The 21762-nt window shown below is 51.8% G+C and overlaps 2 protein-coding genes across 2 annotated transcripts; both read right to left on the bottom strand.

Annotated features, from left to right (window-relative positions):
* Positions 1 to 541: 541 nt before the first annotated feature.
* Positions 542 to 6661, bottom strand: ENO2 (enolase 2). Its single transcript, XM_068970996.1, has 11 exons — positions 6577 to 6661; positions 5933 to 6028; positions 5746 to 5804; positions 5385 to 5454; positions 4784 to 4917; positions 4337 to 4559; positions 3299 to 3496; positions 1510 to 1711; positions 1137 to 1245; positions 919 to 977; positions 542 to 611 (listed from the first exon to the last, which is right to left on the bottom strand). Exons 1-11 carry the CDS (start codon positions 6659 to 6661, stop codon positions 542 to 544), a joined length of 1305 nt encoding a protein of 434 aa, XP_068827097.1.
* A 2472-nt stretch (positions 6662 to 9133) lies between these two features.
* LRRC23 (leucine rich repeat containing 23) lies at positions 9134 to 14968 on the bottom strand. Its single transcript, XM_068972214.1, has 6 exons — positions 14846 to 14968; positions 14653 to 14762; positions 13993 to 14246; positions 13042 to 13172; positions 11368 to 11504; positions 9134 to 9407 (listed from the first exon to the last, which is right to left on the bottom strand). The coding sequence occupies exons 1-6, from the start codon at positions 14966 to 14968 to the stop codon at positions 9134 to 9136; spliced, it is 1029 nt and encodes a 342-aa protein (XP_068828315.1).
* Positions 14969 to 21762: the final 6794 nt, after the last annotated feature.

Below are 21762 nucleotides of genomic sequence, written 5' to 3' on the forward strand. Positions count from 1 at the left end.
AACCTACAGTCGCGTGAAATACAGACTCATGGCTCCCCCTCCAGTCAGGTCAGCTTTCTGGCACCGGAGTTATGGTGAAGTGATTCATTAACAAGATGAATGAAAAATAAATAAATGAATAAATAGCACAGTGGAGCCTTAGACCAGGCCTGAGCAGGCAGCCAGCCCTCCGCGGCACTCACACTCAGCACGGCCAGTTCCTGCTTCATAAGCAGCCTGGAAACGTGGACTCAGCGCAAAGCACACACAACACACGGCCCCTCTACACACCTCGACAACCAACCTAGACACTCCACACAGACCCCAATGGGTCTTCTGTGAATCCCCTTACGATCCTCAGTCCATGGCCGGTTTTCAAGGAGAGAGAAGAGGAAGGAGAGAGAGGCGGAGAGCGCGGAACCCAGAGGGTGGGAGCGCAGAGACGGCAAGGCTAGACCAGCCAAGGCGCAGCACAGAGGGTCAGCCAAGCAGGACTGGAAAGAAGAGGATCCAGGAAGAGGACGGAGTGAGGGGGTTCCAGGTCTTCAGGCAGAGAGGGGGCTCACAGCACACTGGGGTTGCGGAAGTTATGGCCTGCAAAGCGAGCTTCGTCCCCTAGTTCTTCTTCAATTCTGAGAGAGGCGAGTCAGAAAGGAAACAGTCAGAGAGGCAGAAGGACCCTGCTTCTTTTCCCAGGAGTTCCCCCGCCATATCCTCCAAGGCCCTCGCACTACCTGCTCCTGGGGCCTGGCCTGAGCAAGGGCATTCCCTGGCTTTCCATGGGCCGTCAGTCAGGCCATCTGTAAACCCATCATTCAAAACCAAATCCTTTCTGGATGTCTACTGTCCTCCAGGCCCTGGGCACTGGAGACAAAACGGTGGACAAACATAGCTTGTGACTCTCTGAGCCCCGGGTTTCCATTCCCTGGGCTCCCTTACCTCATGAGCTGGTTGTACTTAGCCAGACGCTCAGAACGGCACGGGGCGCCAGTCTTGATCTGAAATATCCCAAAAGATAGACAGCTCAGTGGCCACCCCTTCACCCCATGAAGGAGAGTACACTTCCTCGAAATTGCCATGATGCCCGCAAACACCTGGAAGGACAGCGACCTGAGCCTAGAACCCCCCAATTGCACAAAGGGCTCCCTGATGCTCACCTGGCCTGTGCACAGCCCCACCACCAGGTCAGCGATGAATGTGTCCTCAGTCTCTCCGGAGCGGTGACTCACCATGACCCCCCAGCCATTCTCCTGGGCCAGCTTGCACCTGCATTTGGTGCAGCAGCAGTGAAACCCAGCCCACACACTCTCCCCAGCCCTGACATTGATCAAGAAACATCTGGAGGGAAGCTGTCCGGGGTGGGGGGTAGAGAGAATCGGGGGGCATGGAGGGAGGAGAACCAGGAGAGCCGTGAAGGTGACTTGGGGCTCCCTGCCACCTTCTGCACTTGTGGGCAAGGCTGGGCTGGGGCGCTGGCAGGACACATCCTGCAGAAACGGGTTGAGTGGGGGAGGGCCCAGAGGCACTCACGCTTGGATGGCTTCAGTGACTGAACCGATCTGGTTGACCTTCAGCAGCAGACAGTTGCAGGCCTTCTCCTCCACCGCCCGCTCGATTCGCTTGGGGTTGGTCACTGTCAGGTCATCACCCACAATCTGGATCCCCACATTGGCTGTGAACTTTGACCAGGCCGCCCAATCATCCTGGTCAAAGGGGTCCTCAATGGAGACCACTGTTGGGAGAACGGTGAGGGGGCTCTGTGTCAGGTGGGAACGCCCCGCTTAGAGTCCCTGCATGGACAGATCAGATGCCCTGGCCAACTCAGCCTCCTCTCCTCTGAAATAAGCCTCCCCTGACCCATTCTTTTTATTTAATATTTTTATAATTAAATTTATTTACTTTTAACTGAAGGATAGCTCAAACAGTGAAGAATCTGCCTGCAATGCAGGAGACCCAGGCTCCATCCCTGGGTCGGGAAGATCCCCTGGAGAAGGAAATGGCACCCACTCCAGTGTTCTTGCCTGGAGAATTCCATGGACAGAGGAGCCTGGCGGGCTGCAGTTCATGGGGTCACAAAGAGTTCGACACGACTGAAGGACTAATACACACTGCTCTACAATACTGTGCTGGTTTTTGCCAAACATCAACATGAATCAGCCATAGGTATACCTATGTCCCCTCCCTCTTGAACCTCCCTCCCATCTTCCTCCCCATCCCACCCCTTAGTATTTTATTTATATTTATTTTTTATTTATTTGGCTGTGCCAGGTCTTGGTTGGGCCCCCTGCATTGGGAGCACCTCGTCTTAGCCACTGGATCACTAGGGAAGTTCCCCTGACTCATTCTTATCTTGATTTTTTCACAAAACCTTTCAAAACAAACAAGGGTTCAGAAATTTTCTCACAACCTTTCTTTGCATTTTCCTATTTTCTACCAGGAGCCCCTCCTCATGGCTATTTGAAACCTTTCATTCTGCAGTTTATGCCTATTTTCTCTTGCTGTGTCTCAGGAAATGGAAACCAACTGCTTCCATTCCAGGGATGAGTCACTGGGAGACCTGGGGAGGGTGGGCGCTTCAGGTCCTCCTCACCCATACAACAGTCCAGCCCCGTTCAGCATCATTTTTGTTTTCTTTTCTTTGCTGAGCGGGTGACTTGCGGGATCTTAGTTCCTGAACCAGGGGTTGAACCCGTGCCCTCGGTAGTGAAAGCACAGAGGCCCTAACCACTGGACCACCAGGGAATTCCCCAGCATCCGGTTTTATCAACTGAACATCCTGAACTGCTCTCGTTCCCATCACCCTCTTACCACGCCTGTGCTGTGCTGTGCTTAGTTGCTCAGTAGTATCCAACTCTTTGTGACCCCATGGACTGCAGCCCCCAGGTTCCTCTGTTCCTGGAATTCTCCACGCAAGAATACTAGGGTGGGTTGCCATGTTCTCCTCCAGGGGATCTTCCCAACCCAGGGATCGGACCCAGGTCTCCCACATTGCAGGCAGATTCTTTCCCAACTGAGCCACCAGGGAAGTCTTACTGTGCCCAGGTCCTTCCAAGCGCGCCCCATGACCCCAGCAGCTTCAGAGATCGTGACTTTAATCAGGATCCAAAGCAGATGGAACAGATTCATCATGGGTTCCTGCCCATTCACAGGACACCCAAAGCCCAGCCCCTTCAGGAGACCCCTTCACCCCATCCCTGGTTCCTCAGGCTCTTGGACATCTCTACCAAGCACCTGGGTCAGCACTCATCAGGTCCAGAATTGCCCCCAACACACCCCTGCCTGCCCCCTGCCCTCCCCTGGCCACAGCCCTTGCTCTCACCAGGATAGTCCCTGACAAAGTCCTGGTAGAGGGCCCCCAGCTGGTCCCCGGTGATGTATCGGGAAGGATCAGCAGGAGACTTGAAATCCAAGTCATATTTGCCATCACGGTAAAACTCCGAGGCGGCTACATCCATGCCAATGACGATCTTCTCTGTGTAGCCAGCCTTGTCAATGGCTTCCTTCACCAGTTCCAAGGCTGGGGATGGAATACAACAAGGTCATCAGCAGGAAGGGTGGCCAAGGAGGAATGAGAGGAAGAAAGAAATTCAGAGCAGAGGTGGAGGACTGTTGCTGGGGAGAGTTCTGCTTATGGTTGTTTTGGGGTTATTCCCAGGACTGCAATGAGCAGGCCACCTTCTAGGAAGGCAGGGGAATGGAATTCTGTTAATAACAGTTTGTTTTCTTTTTTAATAGCTATCATTTATCGAGGGCTAACTTTGTCACCTCAGCGCTTTACACCTATGATCTAATGATGCTAAGAGGTAGATGCTGTTGTTATTTTTGTTTTACAGATAAGAAAGACAAGCACAGAGACTGTTCAGAGAGCAAGATCACCAGGAAGTAACTCTTCAAGTCAAGGTTCACATCCAGGCAATTTGGCCCCCAAAAGTTAACTCTCAGCCACTACCTGCCTTTATAGTTTCTCTTCACTCTAAGGTTTCTGCCAGGGCAGGGAAAAAATTAGGGATCCTAGAGGCCTAAGGGGTTGGGGTGGAGAGGTTGGAGTTCGGGGTATCTCATCAAACTAGAATCCATGGTGAGAATGGATCCCATGGGTCACCTGGACCACCTCCCCAAATCCTCTAGGGCTCCTGCAGGAACTTGCAGATACTGACACATCTGGCTGGGCAGGTAAAGGTGGTCCTCTTAGGCCTGCACATGAATTTGTTAGGCCCTCTGGTACCCACTCCAAGGACTGGGAACTTGTAGCTCAAGGACCCTCACACAGCCTTCTGGGGACCCAGTGAAGCATGTGGCCCTTCCTGATGTCCCGGAATGGAGTGAGATGGAGCTGGGAGTAGGGTCTTGGTCTCACCCTCACTGTTCTCCAGGATGTTGGGGGCAAAGCCACCTTCATCCCCCACGTTGGTGGCGTCCTTGCCATACTTGTCCTTGATGACACCCTTGAGTGTGTGGTAGACCTCCGCACCAAGTCGCATGGCATCCCGGAAGCTCTCAGCCCCCACCGGGAGGATCATGAACTCCTGCATGGCCAGCTTGTTCCCAGCGTGAGAGCCACCATTGATCACGTTGAAGGCCTGGGAGCCACAGGAGGACAGAAAACATCACAGAGCTCTTCCCTCTCCACTCCCAAGAGTGTCAACCAAAGAGCCCAAACTTCTCCCAGCTTCCGGACTCAGAACCCTCCATCCCGTGGTCCCTGTCCTCTCCCTACAGCTGCTCCAACCACTCTCCTCCCATCAGTCCTCCCAAGGCTTCATGCTTCCTCCCCACCCACCCCTGGAAGAGGCACGGTGCTCACCGGCACAGGCAGGATGAGGTCTGAGTTCCCGGCCAGCTGGGCAATGTGTCGGTAGAGGGGCAGTTCCCGCTCCGCAGCCCCTGCCTTACACACGGCCAGGGACACACCCAGGATGGCATTGGCCCCAAACTTGGCTGGGAGATTATAGAGGAAGGCACTGATCAAACATGTCCCCTTCCCCTTCCAGCCCTCAATTTTTCTTTTTTAATAGCTAGCATTTATTGAAGGCTAACTATGTCACCTAAGCACTTTACACGTGTGATCTCATATACTCCCCCAAAGGAGCCATAAAGGAGACCCCCCCCCACAATCCAGCAACACCTCATCCATCCTATTCTGTAAATAGCAGGGGGCGGAGTGTGATCAGAAAGGGCAGCGAGCTGCACTTCTTGTAAACATCCCTGAGACCACAGACTCTGCCACCAACTCTCCCCTCCTTATGCTGCAGAGTTCTCCCTTCTGTCTCATGTCACTCCCTCCCACTGGAGGAGGCTATGAGAAGGGCTAGTCCTCGGGCTCTCCTTCCTTCCTTCACTTCTCAGTCTGTTCCACGTGCCCCCCCCACCCCCCACACACCCACTCTCTCCCAGCCCCTGCTTACACTTGTTCTCAGTCCCATCCAAGTCCAACATCAGGTTGTCCAGCTTCTCTTGTTCTACCACAGACAGACCCTGTGAGCAGAGGCCCCATCACCAGGAGCCAGGATGGAGGCTGGACCCTGACACCTAAGACAGGCACCCCTCCCCATCCACACACAGGCTCACATCCACCAGGGTTCCCCCAGGTTCCTGTGATAGCGGCCTGTCTAGATTAGGGGGCTCAAGCCCCCGTGGGAGTGGGCCCCCTTCCTTCAGTAACCATAACTCCCCAGAGGTGGCCCTTTCTCCCTCTACATCTCCCTCCCCTAATCCAGGGCTCCTTCAAGGATCCATTCCCCACCCCCAGCAAAGAGCGGGCCTCACTGAGCTGATGAGGACCGGGGCAATGGTGGTGTTGATGTGGTCCACGGCCTTCAGGACACCTGGGGAGAGGCAGAGAGGTCAGGCCAGGAGTGACCAGGTAGAGGAAGGCATGCAGGAAGAGGGCTGGGGAGGGGCATGAGGCCCCCAGCAGAGAGACAGGGAGCCCAGAAAAGACAAAGGGACTCACCTTTGCCCAAGTACCGCTGTTTGTCCCCATCCCTTAGTTCCAGGGCCTCGTAAATACCGGTGGAGGCTCCACTGGGCACCGCAGCCCGGAAAAGACCTGGGAGGGGAAAGCCGCGGAAAGAGAATGGAGAGAGAGGACAGCACAGGGACCCGGGATTCCTTCAGCCTTGCAGCTCTGCATGCCTGTGGTACATCCAGCTTGCTCCCCACACTGCTCCTTAACACACACACACACACACACACACACACACACACACACACACGGAGGCAGATACACAAGCGGTGGCCTCCTCATCCACCCAGTTGAGGTCCCACACACACAAGGAGGATACCAGAGAAATGCAGCTTTGCAGGCAGCACACATGGTGTGCAGGCAGCACGCATGGTGTACACACAAAGAGCACGCACACACGGTGCACACACAGAGAGCACACACACACAGCACATACACATATGGTGCACACACACAGAGCACACACCATAAACTAGCACACAGAGACTGGCTTATCTCGGCTCCCCTGGACAAGGAAGGTCTGCTCCCAGACTCTAGGCTCCTGAGCCTGGCCCAGCAGGGCAGCCCACTGGGAATCCTCCCATCCCAGGCCGGTACACCCAGCCCCGGGGCTGTGGGAAGGTGCCCATTACCTTTGGCAGTGTGGAGATCCACCTCCACCGTGGGATTCCCACGGGAGTCCAGGATTTCCCGGGCCCAGATCTTCTCTATGGACATGATGGCTAGGATCTCCTTGGGTGGCAGGGAAGGAAGGAGAAAGATAAGAGGCTTAGAGGGGTGGAGCCTGAGATCAGTGGGAGGGGCCAGAGGCTGGGAGGCTGGGAGCGACAGGAAAGAGGTTACTGCAGTGGGTGGGGGGTGGGGAGGAGCTGGGCGCAGTCGCCGGCGGTAGAGGGGATCCCCCCGCCCGTAGGGAGAGGAGAAGGTCAATGCAGTGAGGAAGGGGAGGTCACTGCAGTGAAGGGCGGGGTACGATCAAACGACGAGATGGGAGGACATCGCAGGGAGGAGGGGAGAGGCGCGGCAGTGGCTCCCTCGCCCCCTCAGCAGGTCGGCCGCTGGCCGGAGGGGTGCCCCCAGCTCTCCTCGGGGCGATACGGCCGCCAGGCTTGCACTTCTTTAGCGTCAAGAAGGGCACGGGTCGTCTGGGCAGCGGTGTGGTGGGGGGGGCTATCCTCCAGAGTCCTCATCCCACCCAAACTAACACCCCAGCCTCCGCTCCGAGGTCCCAATCTCCCTGCAAACGTGTGTCCCGCCTCTTCGCAAGAGATGTAGACGAGTCCGGGGCGAGGGTCCTTCGTCTCCCGGGTTGCCGGGGGCAGGGAGAAGGAGGGGAGACCGTGGGGAGGGGCAAAGCTGGGCTGGTCCTCCCTCGGGCCCTGGACAGACTCTCTGCTCCAACCCCCCTTCCCCGTGCGGCGGAGAGCGGCGCTGTAACCGGCGATGAGAGGGCGATGCAGGGGAGGAGGGGCCGTGGGGGTCTCGAGGAAGTCTGGGGATGCTGAGAAAGGGTGAGGGAAGACATCTCCCCGCGCACGTCTAGGGACGTGCCAGGGTAGAAACGCACAGTCCCGGGAGACCCCGAACGCTTATCTTCCACGGAACCGGAGGGGCAGAGGGACACAGGGAAGAGGGCTGCAAGGGTGGAGAAAGGCGCAGTCAGACACACGCAGGTGCGGAGAGGCCAGGCGCCGGAGTGGCGAGGGGCGACGGCCTGAAACCGAGGGGAGAGGCCGGGAAAGGAGGGAGGCGCGGGTGGCGGAGCAGGTGCGCAGAGCGGCAGGGCGAGGGATGCGCGAGGCCCGGGGAGAGAGGTGGGGGCGCGGCGGCGAGGGGAGGGGGCCGGAGGGGCTTCACCTCGGGGCTGCGGACCCAGCCGGTGGCGATGGCGGCGGGGCTGGCAGTGGCGGCGGCGGCGGCGCAGAGAGAGCGGGAGTGGCGGCGACGGCTGCGGCTCCCGGGCGGCGGGCGGCGGGCGGGCGGGGGGAGGCGCCGATAGGGCCGGGCGGGCGCATGTGACCCGGAGCCCCCGATGAGTCAGGAGCCGCCGGCGGAGGCGCACGCAGGAGCGCCGATGGGGGGGCCGATGGGATGGGGCGCCGATGGGACGGGGCGGGGAGGGCTAGAGGAGAGTGACGTGGGAGGAGCTGGGGACCACCCAGGACCTGGCCCCCCACAGCCCACGCGCGCTCAGACCCACACACCCAGACCCCCCTGTAAAGAAACAGTCAGCCTCACGCCAGTGATCAGCCAGGAAAGCCCAAGGAGGACTCAAGTGTTTCAGAAACCGAATCAGACACCAAAGTATCCCAATGTCTCTTTATTGGAAAAGCGAACTGTTCCTCACACCCAGGCTCTTCCGCAGATTCTTCACGCAGCACCCGGGGCCTATCCAGGCCTGGCTCCCTCCAGACCTGCCCCCGGGGCTGCTTGCCGCCTAGTCACCGCTGCCCAGATGCCTGTGAGGAGCCTGGGCGGCACGCTGTGATGAATTCCCAGGTCTGGGACAAGAGTGGGCATCTTCCTGTCTCCGGATGAGGGGGGGGTGTAAGTGTGGGGCGCCCCCTAACTGGGGTCTTCTCAGTTTTGGGGGCCAGCGTTCCCCTGATCGCCTGGAGGAAGAAGATAGAAGCCAAGCCTCTGGCCACCTGCACCCCCCCACTCCCCCCACCACACACCCCGCCTCTGCCCCACTGAAGTGCCAGCTGCCACCTTTCCCTGGGCTCACAGCCTCTGTCTCTTTCCACCTCCTTCTGCCCTCCTTTCCTTCTTCTGCCCCTGTCCTGTCATTTTTAGCCTTGGCTCTTTAGTATGGGATTTTCCTCTCCTGCCTTCTTCCCTAGGCCCAGTCCTCAGAGGCTGCCTCCAACCCACCCCACCAAAGCCCCTGACCCAGCCTTTCCATCAGGTGTGGTTGCCCAGCCACACCCTCATCTCTGCCTGCCACCCCATTCTCGGGGCTTACTCCTCAGGCTTTCTGATATATCACCTCTGCCTCTCTCAGCTCCTCCCAGGCCCTTCTGGTTCTTTCTCCTCCCCGTGAGACACCCAAGACTCCTAACCCAGGTCTCCCCAAGTCTTCTCCTTGCCTCTGCCTTCCCCAGCCACCTCCTCCCTACAGCAGCTCCTCAGCCGGTCTTCCTGCCTTCCCGCCCCCTTCCTTACTGTCTTTGGAGGCCAAGGGAACTGCTAGGTGGATGACTGGTCCAGTTCCGACTCAGGTTCGACCTCAGCCTCCTGCTCCTGCTCCTCCTTCATCCTCTGCCGGATCTCCTCGGCCTCAGCCCGCTCCTCCTCCTCATAGAATTCCTTGTCCAGGCGCTCCAGATGAGGAATCTGCACCAGGGCCTCCTGGCGGTAGTCGTTCTCATCGGTGCATGGATTGTCCAGCAGCACCAAGGCTCGCAGCCTGGGTAGGTCCCGCAGCTTGGCAAGCTCCCCCAGGTCGGCCACCATGTTGCCCCTGCCGGTATACGCAGGAGGGGTTCACCAGGGAACGTGGGTGTCAGAGGCCAGCTGCCAGGCCTGGGGCCTCACGTGGCGGAATCTCCTGCAGTTCCTCTAGAAACATGACCTCCATGGACCGGCTGGATTTGCTGCAGACAGAGGTGCTGGGCAACCCTGCTCCAGTCTGTTCCGCCCTGGGGAACCCTCAGTGCCACAGTCTATTCTGTAATGTGTCGTGTGTCTCCTTCTGGAACAGCAAACCTAGGTCTCAACCCTGTCTTGTAGCTGAAGACGAGGGAGGAATCTCCCTCGTTAGACAAATCTTCCCTTGTTAGACGGAAGGACAGGCTTCCATCTAACCAGAGAGGTTAGACGGTGGGACCAGAGCCAGCAGAGAAGAAACTGGGCTCTAAGCTCATGGAGACGGTGCTGTCTGGGTGCTCCCACAGGAAGGAGCCCCAAAAATAAGCTTCCCCCCAAAGCACCTCATTGTACTGTGCATGCATGCATGCTCAGTTGGTTCAGCTATTCCCCCCTCAGTGGTCCACCATCTCTGTTTCAGCTACAGACATTTTCACGATCACCCTGAGGGGTAGGTCCTAACCTCAGCTTCATTTTATACGAAACTCAAGTGTGTGTTAGTCACTCAGTCGTGTCCAACTCTTGGTGACCCCATGAACTGTAGCCCACCAGTCTCCTCTATCCATGGGATTTCCCAGGCAAGAATACTGGAGTGGATTGCTGTGCCCTTCTCCAGGGGATCTTCCTGACCCAGGTATCGAACCTGTGCAGATTCTTTACCATTGAGCCACTGGGGAAGCCCCCATTTTATGGTACTCTGTGTTTATGTTCATGCTCTTGGCTCACAGCTTTGTGAAATCAGGCTTAAATGTTTCAGCCCTATCTCAAGGGAGGGGCTGAGCCACGCACAGTGTTTCTCGTGGGGAGTGTAACATGCACTGTGTGCTGGACTGTCCTTGTTTTCAGGTCTCTGGCCCCAGAGGCTCCTCCCAGTCACTGAGACAAACCCTCCCTCCTACACTTACTTCTAAACACCCCTGGTTAATAGCCACTGAGGACGGTCCATTATCCCTATCTATACCATTAACTGCAGAAGGAAATGGCAACCCACTTCAGTATTCTTGTCTGGGAAATCCCATGGACAGAGGAGCCTGGCAAACTATAGTCCATGGGGTCTCAGCTAAACCAACTTAGCATGCATACCATTGACAGGCAAACAATACGCCCTCCACTGTACCAAGATGGCACAGGTGGCACAGACCAGGGTGGCAGAGCCAATTCTAGGAGTCAGGGCACAACTCTGGGCTTCAAGTTACAACCACCACTCCTTACTCGGAGACTCTCTTTCCACTGCTGTCCTCAAAGAGGATTTGGCCTTGGTGACTAAGCAGGCAATTTCCTTACATCTTTGCAGGAGCTGCTGCAGTAAAGTCTCACCTGATCCTCAGTGCCTTTCCATCTAGAGATTTTCTTCTAATGACTCCCCTTGCCTCAAATCTGAGCACACCTTGTGTTTGAAATCAGTATGGGGCCATCTCTTACAGGGGAGACTCAGGAGAAGAGAGGCTGGAAATCGGAAGGGGAATTGGGGCTCAGGAGATGGAGAAGAGCAGTGGAAACTTATATGGGATGGAGCTAGACTGTGAGTACCGTGAGAACAGGAACCATCTCTGATTCCTTCAGATGGTTCTCAGCACAGCACAAGGCCTGGCCCATAGCACATTCTCAGTATGTGAGTGGAATGAATAGGATTCAGGAGTCTCGGGCTACAAAGGTTCCAGTGCTGCATGCATTTAAGACTGATGCAGAAGACAGTCAGGAAAGGAGGGATGAGGACAGAGGATGAGGGGAGAATCTGTGAGTGGGCTGGAACTGGGGGACTCGGACCAGAGAAGAACACAAGGTCCAAGGTGGCTCCAGGGGTAGGGGCGAGGTGGGCCTGGAGGGATGCATACCTTAGGTTGAGGTACTGCAATGATTTCATTTCCTTGGAGAAACCACTCAGAGTCTCAATCTGGTTGTCTCGAAGATGCAAGGTAGTGAGATTGCTTAGGTTCTCCAAGCCTTCCACCTTCTTCAACATGTTCTGGGCCTAGACCCAGGATACAGTCGATAGATTGGGAAAGGGGGGCAGGGGGGAAAAGGAAGAGAAATCAGAAAGAGATGTGGCAGGGCTTCCCTGGTAGCTCAGTGGTAAAGAATCTGCCTGCCAGTGCAGGAGACATAGATCAGAGAAGACCCCACATGCTGCAGAGCAACTAAGCCCACCTGCCACAGCTACTGAGTCTGTGCTCTAGAGCCTGGGAACCACAACGACTGAGCCCAGACACCCTAGAGCCTGTGCTCCACAAGAGAAGCCACCACAGTGAGAAGCCCTTGCACCACAACTAGAGAGTAGCCCCTGCTCGCGGCAACTGGAGTAAAGCAATGAAGACCCAGCACAGCCAATAATGAATTCTGTGTGTGTGTGTGTGTGTGTGTGTGTGCGCGCGCGCGCGCGTGTGCGTGCCAGTCACTCAGTTGTGTCTAACTCTTTGAGACCCCCTGGACTGTAGCCCACCTGGCTCTTCTGTCCATGGGGATTCTCCAGGAGAGAATACTAGAGTGGGTTGCCATGCCCTTCTCCAGGGGATCTTCCCCATCCAGGGATCAAACCCAGGCTTCCCACATTGCAGGCAGATTCTTTACTTAGATTTGCAAAACAGCAAATCTAAGAGGTAGAGAGGGTGAGAAAGGGGAGTGGAGGTGAGTAGAGATCCATGTAGATAGCAAAGAATCCAGGAGAAGCTTTCAACCAAGAGAAAGGTTAGCAGTAAACCCTACTATCCAGCCCACCACAGCCACCTCTGATGAAGGAGATGCTTCAACCCACCCCCACTACCCCCCAGCCCAAGAGCCTCACTGCTCCACCAAGGAGACATGGCTTCAGCAGCATTTTGGAATGAAGAAGCTCAAGGGCTTAAAAGACTAGACACAGGACCTTCCCTGGTGGTCCAGTGGTTAAGACTCCCAGCGCAGGAAACACGGGTTTGAGCCCAGTTTGGGGAACTAAGAGCCACATGCTGTGTGGCCCAGCCAAAACAAAAAGAAAATTAAAAGACTAGACACCTAAGTGGCCACCTTAGCCTGATGTCTGTACCTCAGTTATGCACATGGTGTCCCAGCCTATATCAAAGCAAACTGTCTCTATGTCATCCACACGCTGTGTATTGTTAGCCCTGTTAATTGGTGAACACCTTGTCTATTTGGATTTTGCATCCTCACAGCAAATGCTTGGTGTTTGGAAATAATGTCACTTATCATAAGGATGAAGTTAGTAGGTGAGTCCACTAGAAGCCAGGCTTCCCTGGTGACTCAGTGGTAAAGACTCCACCTCCAGTGCAGAAGAGGATTTGATCCCTGGGTTGGGAAGGAGGATATATCCCCTAGAGGAGGATATGGCAATCCACTCCAGTATTCTTACCTGGAAAATCTCATAGACAGAGGAGCCTGGCCAACTCCTCCGTCCATAGCATTGCAAGAGTCAGACACGACTTGGCAACTAAACCACCTACAAGAAGCTGGTATCCTGGCCCCCCAGGACAGTGCCCCTTTTCCAGAACCCACCACCCTGTGACCCAGGGCGCTACCAGGAAGAGGTTCTTCAGCTTAGGGAGGTTGATTCCCTGGGTGCTATTCAGCTGGTTCCCCCGAAGCTCCAGCGTGTGCAGGCTGATCAGTTTTTGGGGATCCAAACCTGTCACCATGTGGATGCGGTTCCCTGAGGAGAAGGAGGGTGTGAAGGGTTCAGAGGGCTACCCTGAGTGTTCAGCAATAGAGCCTCTGCATCACCTTCTCTAATGCCAGGTGGATACGAGGAGGGCCAGCTCCAGATGTAACACCCACAGGGCCTTGGGGCGATGGTCTGGTGGTCCAAGGGCCCAAGGGATGTGCCCACCTAAGTCTTTGAGGCATGAATGAGGGGTGCCCCACAATCCATACAGCTAACTCCCTCTCCTCCTTCAAGTCTTCGCTTAGGTGTCAACTTCCCAATGACATTTGTCCTAGCCAACCTGTTTGAAATCGCCACCTCCCCCCACCCATTTCCTTTACCCTGATCTATTTTTTCCATTGTACTTTTCTCCTTTTATTTTTTTGTTCTTTTTTAGCGCTTATCTCCTTTTAACATACTTTATAAAAATTTACTTCTTCATTGTGATCGTTGGGACTTCCCTGGTGGTTCAGTGGTTAAGATGCCACACTTCCACTCAGGGGCACTGGTTCGATCCCTACTTGGGGAACTATGATCCTGAATGCTGCATGGCGCCGGCCAAAAAATAAATAAAATTAACTATTGTGATCATCGATGATTGCCCGCCTTCCCCAACTAGAACGTAAGCTATGCAAGAATAGGGAATTTCTTTGTTTTGTTCACTCCTACATCTCCAGCACATAGAACTGTCATCGTGAACCACCACGGGTGTCTGAATGAGGGAGTGAATAATGCAGGTTGCTATGTCGCACAGCCAAGGGCCATGCTGCCCACTGCTATTGGCCCCAGGCGAGGAAGGAATTGTGCGAGGCCCATCCTAAGGCCCCACCTTTGAGATCCAGGCTGGCCAGACGAGGATGAGAGATGCCCTCCATGTCGGTGATCTGGTTGTAGGCAAAGCTGGCGATCTGCAGGTAGGGCAGTTCGTTCAGCCCGGCACTCCGAAGCTGGTTGCCATCGGCCTTGAGCCAGAGCAGGTGGGTGAGGTAGTTGAGTGGGGACAAATCTGTCAAGTGGTTTTCAGAAACATCCACGTATCGCAGATGGATGTAGGAACGCAAGAGGTGGATGTCTGTCAGATCCCTAGGAGGTGGTAGAGGCCAGGTCAGGGTTAAGAATCCAGCAAGGGCTGTCAGAGGTGCTAAAGCAGAGGGCAGCGTGAAGATGGCTTAGAGTGGAGAGAAGAGCGACTAACAGATGGGCGAGTCGGGGAGGGGAAGCAGAAGGTGGGTGGGCTCTCAACTCTGAAGGACCTGCGAGAGAGTCCAGCTGGAATCTCCACCCCACCCTATCCCCTTACGGCCTCCAATGCCGCAGGCCAGCTCTGATGCAGGGGGTCACAGCGTCCTGAGAAGTAGACTCTATCCTTCCCTCTTAGCTGGCCCAGGATGACAGAGATCCAAACTCAGCCAAAACACCCATGATGGAGGGTGAGAAAGGAGACTAGGCCCCACAACCTCGGCCCGCTTCTGGTCCCCCATAAACACACCTGTCTTTAATCTCCAGCTTGACGTAAGCATGAGCCAGTCCATTACCCGTCTTGCAGAGCAGAGAAAGCCCTTCCTTCATCATGTCCTCTGTGAGGGGTGTGGATGTCCACTGCAGGAGGAAGCGGACTCAGGCTTGCCTTTCCAGCCCGACCCAGCCCTTAAGCCCAGACCCCTCCGTTTCCAAGTTCTCACATCCTCGGACTCCTCTCCCTCCTTCCTGTGGTCCTCCCACTCCTCTGCCTCCTTCTCATCATCTTCCCTTTCCAGATCATCCTGGTCAGGCTCGAAGTCTTCCAGGTCATCTTCATCTGACATTTGTCTTCCCTGCTGAAGGCTCTGGAGTCAGATCAGGCTGGGTCCTCGCCCTGAGAGAGATGATCTCAGTGTTAGCCAATGCTTCCTTCCTCACCTCCATTAATGGGTACCCCTTCCATCACCCTATCACCACCCTCCCAGATCTCCTCCCAGCCATGCTTCTTTCCTCATCCCTGTGAACATCGCATTTTGACTCCCAACCTCCATTTCATACTTTCCACCAAGGATCCCTTCCCCTTGGATGCTTTCCGAGACCCCCACGACCTTTTCGGCCCCTCTCAGTGGCTCCAACTCCTCCAGCAGCTAGTTATCCAGCTTCCTGGACTCCCCTTTCGCCAGTTCTTTCCACTTCTGCCTGAAGCCACCTTCTTCTCCAGAATCCCCTACCGACACCTCACTTCCCCTCCCTTTCCATCCCTGCCCCCTGCCCGAGTCCTTTCTTCTAACTCTCCCATCCCACGTTTCCCTGTCCCCTCCTGGACACCAGCCGGTCATGCAGGCTCCAACCCTCCCACTCAATCCTCTTTGGCAGAAGGGACACAGACCCTGGTTCTAATCAACCAGAAGCTGTCGTGGAGAGGTCTGGCCCCGAGAGAGAAGGGCTGTCTGGTAGAGGGCAAGAGAGAAGGAGGCGTTGTATACTGCTGTTATGGCAACGGGGGACAGGGCACTAGGCTCCCGCAGCTGGTAGCCGTTGAGAGGAGCTGCGAATAACCAAACTGAAAATCCGCCGCGAAGCCTGTGGACCAGTAGTTGCCCGGTGACGAACCCCGGTTCCCAGTCCTAGGAACCCGGATTGGGCGCGGTAATTGGCCCAGGGCTAAAAAGCCAGTGGGCGTGACTTACTTAGTACACTGAAGGGAGGGGGCAGAGGGCGGGGCTAGCCAGTAAGTCACCTGAGACCTTAAGGAACTAGACTACCTCAATGCAGGAATACTGTGAATTCAAAAGTAACTCATTCCCTGAAGCAAAAGGTGGACAAATACCGAGAGCTAGAAATACCAAGGTCTGGTTCCCCCACCTTCTCATAGGTCCCACCCATTGATTATTTTCAAGTAGACTTTTGGCAGGTGGCTTCATGGAATGGAAGGAGCCCAGGCCCAGTGTTATCTTAAGCTCTGTGTTGGAGTCTTGACAATTGCAATTTACTAGCAATTTACCAGCAATTTACCTAAGACTCCACTTTCCCATCTGTAAAATAGGTTTATGGGTACCAACTGATAGAGATGGAGTAAGAAGAGTATGACTTATGCTGAAGCGCTCTATGGATTGCTGAATCCAGCGTGGGACCATTCTATCCTCATCATTTGATGCAAACCTTTTGTGTGATATGAAGGGAGAAAATCCAACAGGAGCCTAGGATAATAATCCTCATCCAACACAGTCATATAAATAATAATCGAGAGATTTCCCTGGTGGTTCAGTGGTTAAGACTCTGCACTTCCACTGCAAGGGGCACAGGTTTGATCCCTGGTTTGGAAACTAAGATCATTAACATCGTCATCATCATCGACAAGAACCAATACAGCCACACCCAGGCACTCAAGTCTGTGTGACTTGTTGAAGGAGAGTGCAAAGAGAGGTTGAGATGCAACAAATATTTCTGGAGCGCTTGTGCCAGACAGCACGTGAGATGCCTTTGCAAGTGCTACTGAATCTCCACCCCAGTCCTGTGAGATAGCTACTTGGGAGAAGAGGAAACTAAGGCTCAGGGAGATTAATATTTATGACACAATTCCTACCTAGGGGGAGGGGGGATGTTATCAATCCTGTAGAATCTGATGTAGATACGGCAAGGTCACAAGGTAAGATACCATGTGATTGTTAACTTACAGACTATATAACAGGAAAAGCAGTCTGATGGAGATTGTGGTGAGTTGAAAATTGGGAAATATCACCTCCTGCCCTGTCCTGTTCACTTAGTATCATGGTACTCCTTGTTGTTGTTGTACAACTCTTTGCAACCCCGTGTACTGCAGCACACCAGGCTTCCCTGTCCCTCAACATCTCCCAGAGTTTGCCCATGTTCATGTTCATGGCATCAGTGATGCCATCCAGTCATTGCATCCTCTGATGCCCTCTTCTCCTGCCCTCCATCGTTCCCAGCATCAGGGACTTTTCCAATGAGTCATCTGTGCACATCCTATGACCAAAATACTGGAGCTTCAGCTTCAGCATCAGTCCTCCCAGTGAGCATTCAGGGTTGATCTCCCTTAAGATTGACTGGTTTGATCTCCCTGCTGTCCAAGGGACTTTCAAGAGTCTTCTCCAGCACCACAGTTTGAAGGCATCAATTCTTTGGCATTCTTCCTTCTTTACGGTCCAGCTCTCAAAACTGTACGTAGCCACTGGGAAGACCACAGCCTTGACTATTTGGACCTTTGTTGGCAGAGTAATGTGTCTGCTTTTCAACATATTGTCTAGGTTTGTCATCGCTTTCCTGCCAAAAAGCAATCTTCTGATTTCATGGCTGCAGTCACTGACTGCAGTGATTTTGGAGCCCAAGAAGAGGAAATCTGTCACTACTTCTACCTTTTCCCCTTCTGTTTGCCATGAAGTAATGGGGCCGGATGCCATGATCTTAGTTTTTTTTAATCTTTAGTCTTAAGCCGGCTCTTTCACTCTCCTCCTTCGCCCTCATCAAGAGGCTCTTTAGTCCCTCTTCGCTTTCTAGCATTAGAGTTGTATCATCTGCATATCTGAGGTTGTTGATGTTTCTCCCACCTATCTTGATTCCAGCTTGTAACTCATCCAGCCTGGCATTTCTCAGGATGTGCTCAGCATATAGGTTAAACAAACAGGGTGACAGCAGACAGCCCTGTTGTAATCCTTTCTCCATTGTGAACTAATCAGTTGCTCCATACAGGGTTCTAACTGTTGCTTCTTGACCTGCATACAGGTTTCTCAGGAGACAGGTAAGATGGTCTGGTATTCCCACTTCTCTAAGAGCTTTCCACAGTTTGTCATGATCATGGTACCAGCAAGGTTTTAAAGTCAGAGTCACCAGGTTCCAAACTTACTCTACCACTCAATAGCTGGGTGCCTCAGCACATTGTATCATTTTACTGAGATTTCATTTTCACATTTATGAAATAAGGATAAACATGGCCATCTCCAAGGAGTGCTGCTGCTTAGTTGCTCAATCATGTCAGACTCTACAATCCCATGGACCATAGCCCTCCAGGTTACTCTGTCCATGGGATTTTCCAGGGAAGAATACTGGAGTGGGTTGCCATTTTCTTCTTCAGGTGATCTTCCGGACCCAGGGATGAAACCCATGTCTCCTGCACTGACAGGTAGATTCTTTACTGCTGAGTCACCAGGGAAGACCCTTTCTGATAACAGCCATTATCAAATAGCCACAAAAATTATTATTTTAATTTGTATTTTTGATTGTCAGTGAGGTTTTTTCTTTTTATTAATATATGTCTATGTATTTGTTTGTATTTATTTTACAAAATTCCTTTTCATGTCCTTTCTCATGCTCCTGAGTCATTCACTAATTTTTAAAATTGCTTTGTAGGAGCTCTTTATGATTTGAATTTTAATTGTGGTGGAAACTGCCAGTTGCTTACCTGATATGCATTCTTCTCTTCTTTCTTACTATCATAACTGTTCTTATGGAGAAGGAAAGGGCAACCCACTACCATCCATGGGGTCGCAAAGAGTCAGATACAACTTAGTGACTAAGCACGCACACCTAACTTATAAACAATACTTGGTCATTGAAAAATAGACTTACCTGTGTCAAAATATGTAATTCTTCAGCTCTGTGATGTCTGCTTTACTTAAAATTGATTGGAAAAATTGTTTTAGTCTTTTTGTATTTAATCATATAAAATGCTTTTTAATGTGTGCACATATGAAGCACATAACTTAATTATTTAAATATTGTTTCAATCCAGAATATTTAGGTAATATGGCTGTCATTAATGATAAATCTTGCTGAAATAAGTTACAATTTACTGCCACTAATAAAACATCATACCAATATTTAAAAAAAAAGAACTGTTCTTAAATAATTTATATAAATGAAGTTTTACAACATGCAGTTCTTTGTGTTTGGCTTCTTTCATTCATGTTTTCAAGGTTCATCTGTATTATAGCTCATATCAGTACTTCAGCCCTCTTAATTGCTGAACAGTATTCTATCGTATATCTGGTTTATACCAGATTTTGTTGTATTTCTTCATTCATCAGTTGATAGACATGTTCTTTCAATTTTTTGGCTATTATGAATAATGCTACTATGAACATTCATGTAGAAATTTTTGTATAGCTGTATATTTTCATTTTTCTTAGTTATATACCTAAATAATATCAATACAAAAATAATACTGAGTATCAAAATATTGAACTCTATGGATGTGAGAACTGGACTATAAAGAAAGCTGAGGGTCAAAGAATTGATGCTTTTGAACTGTGGTGTTGGAGAAGACTCTTGAGAGTCCCTTGGACTGCAAGGAAATGCAACCAGTCTATCCTAAAGGAAATCAGTCCTGAATATTCTTTGGAAGGACTGATGCTGAAGCTGAAACTCCAATACTTTGGCCACCTGATTCAAAGAACTGACCCATTTGAAAAGACCCTGATGCTGGGAAAGATTGAAGGTGGGAGGAGAAGGGGATGACAGAGGATAAGATGGTTGGATGGGCATCACCGACACAATGGACATGAGTTTGAGTAAATTCCAGGAGTTGGTGATGGACAGGGAGGCCTGGTGTGCTGCAGTCCATGGAGTCACAAAGAGTTGGACACGACTGAGTGACTGAACTGAACTGATGCTGAAATTAATGGATTCAAAAGGAGGACATGATTCTTTGCCACATTAAATATTCATTCATTAAATATTTACAGTTTTGGACTTCCCTGGTGGTCCACTGGTTAAGAATCTGCCTGCCAAGGCAAGGGACATGGGTTCAATCCCTGGTCCAGGAAGATTCCACATGCTGCTGGGCAACTAAGCCCATGCCCCACAGCTACTGAGCCTGTGCTCTAGAACTGGAGAGCCACGGCAAGAGAGCAGCCCCACTTGCCACAACTAGAGAAAGCCTGAGTGCAACAAGAAGGACCTAGTGAGGCCAATAATAAATAATTGTTAAAAATTTTTAAATATTTATAGTTTCAATATATTCATTCATTTATTCAAATATCTATATTGAATGCTTACTATGTATCAGGCATTTTGCTAGGAGCCTGAAATAAAATGTTACATGAAAATCCCCAGGAAGAAACTATTTTCATTTGAAAAATCTATTACAAACAGAACTGGACCTCAGATATTTTAGCTTAGTTTGTTGGCAGCTTTTTCGCTAAAAGTGGAATTGTAAGTGGATCGTATGTTAACTCTATATTTAACCTTTTGAGGAACTTGCCAAGCTTTTTCCAAAGTAGCTGCTCTACATTACACTTCCACCAGCGATTTTTGAGGGTTCTAATTTCTCCATATCCTGGCCAACATTTGTTATTATTTGTTTTTGATTATAGCTCTCCTAGTGGATGTGAAGTGGTATTTCATTGTGGTTTTGATTTGCATTTCCCTGATGACTAAAGATGTTAAGCATCTTCCGCAAAAGTGGGAAGCAGACGATAATACTGAAAATATTATGAAGCTATCATACCAGCTCTGAACTGTGTATCTCCAGACTTATTTTTTAAATGTTTATTTATATTTATTTATTCAGATGAGCCAGGTCTTGGTGGTGGTAGGCAGGATCTTCCATCTTCGTTGTGGGATGCAACCTCTTTGGTTGTGGCATGCAAACTCTTAGTTACAGCATGTGGAATCTGGTTTCCTGGCCAGGAATTGAATTTGGGCCCCCTGCATGGGGAGCACAGAGTTTTAGTAATAAGATCACCATGGAAGTCCCCAGACTTATTTTTTATACGAGAGAAAAATTGGTAAGCCACTGGATTTGGAGGATCTATGTTGCAATTCTTCTCCCCGCCCCCCCTTTGGCTGAGCCACATGGCTTGCAGGACTTTAGCAGCTTGTGCTTAGACACTCAGTTGTGTCTGACTCTGCAACCCAATGAACTGTGGCCCGTAAAGGCTCCTCTGTCTGGGATTCTCCAGGCAAGAATACTGGAGTGGGTTCCCATTTTCTTCTCCAGGGAATCTTCCCAACCCAGAGATTAAACCCAGGTCTCCTACATTGCAGGTGGATTTTTTACCATCTGAGCTACTAGGGAATTTATTTTATTTTCTAAAATCAATTTATTTATTTTAATTGGAGGCTAATTACTTCACAATCAGTTCAGTTCAGTCGCTCAGTCATGTCCGATTCTTTGCAACCCCATGAACCAGCATGCCAGACCTCCCTGTCCATCATCAACTCCCAGAGTCCACCCAAACTCACGTCGATTGAGTTCGTGATGCTATCCAACCATCTCATCCCCTGCCGTCCCCTTCTCCTCCCACCTCAATCTTTCCCAGCATCAGGGTCTTTTGAAATGAGTCAGTTCTTCGCATCAGATGGCCAAAGTATTGGAGTTTCAGCATCAGTCCTTCCAATGAACACCCAGGACTAATCTCCTTTAGGATGGACTGGTTGGATCTCCTTGGAGTCCAAGGGACTCTCAAGAGTCTTCTCCAACATCACAGTTCAAAAGCATCAATTCTTTGGCGCTCAGCTTTCTTTATAGTCCACCTCTCACATCCATACTTGACTACTGGAAAAACCATGGCGTTGACTAGACGGACCTTTGTGGACAAAGTAATGTCTCTGCTTTTTAATATGCTGTCTAGGTTGGTCATAACTTTCCTTCCAAGGAGTAAGCATCTTTTAATTTCAT

The sequence above is a fragment of the Capricornis sumatraensis genome, chromosome 4 (genome assembly GCF_032405125.1).
Source record: "Capricornis sumatraensis isolate serow.1 chromosome 4, serow.2, whole genome shotgun sequence".
NCBI classification, from domain to species: domain Eukaryota; kingdom Metazoa; phylum Chordata; class Mammalia; order Artiodactyla; family Bovidae; genus Capricornis; species Capricornis sumatraensis.

Excerpts from the sequence above, each read along its gene's own strand:
- ENO2 (XM_068970996.1), bottom strand. The coding sequence starts at position 6,661 with ATGTCCATAGAGAAGATCTGGGCCCGGGAAATCCTGGACTCCCGTGGG. Across the intron at positions 5,455-5,745 it reads CCCCGGTCCTCATCAGCTCA|GGTCTGTCTGTGGTAGAACA; the intron begins GTGAGGCCCGCT and ends CTCTGCTCACAG. Across the intron at positions 4,560-4,783 it reads ACCTCATCCTGCCTGTGCCG|GCCTTCAACGTGATCAATGG; the intron begins GTGAGCACCGTG and ends TGTGGCTCCCAG.
- LRRC23 (XM_068972214.1), bottom strand. The coding sequence starts at position 14,968 with ATGTCAGATGAAGATGACCTGGAAGACTTCGAGCCTGACCAGGATGAT. Across the intron at positions 14,247-14,652 it reads AAGCTGGAGATTAAAGACAG|GGATCTGACAGACATCCACC; the intron begins GTGTGTTTATGG and ends ACCACCTCCTAG. Across the intron at positions 13,173-13,992 it reads GGCCAGCCTGGATCTCAAAG|GGAACCGCATCCACATGGTG; the intron begins GTGGGGCCTTAG and ends CCTTCTCCTCAG.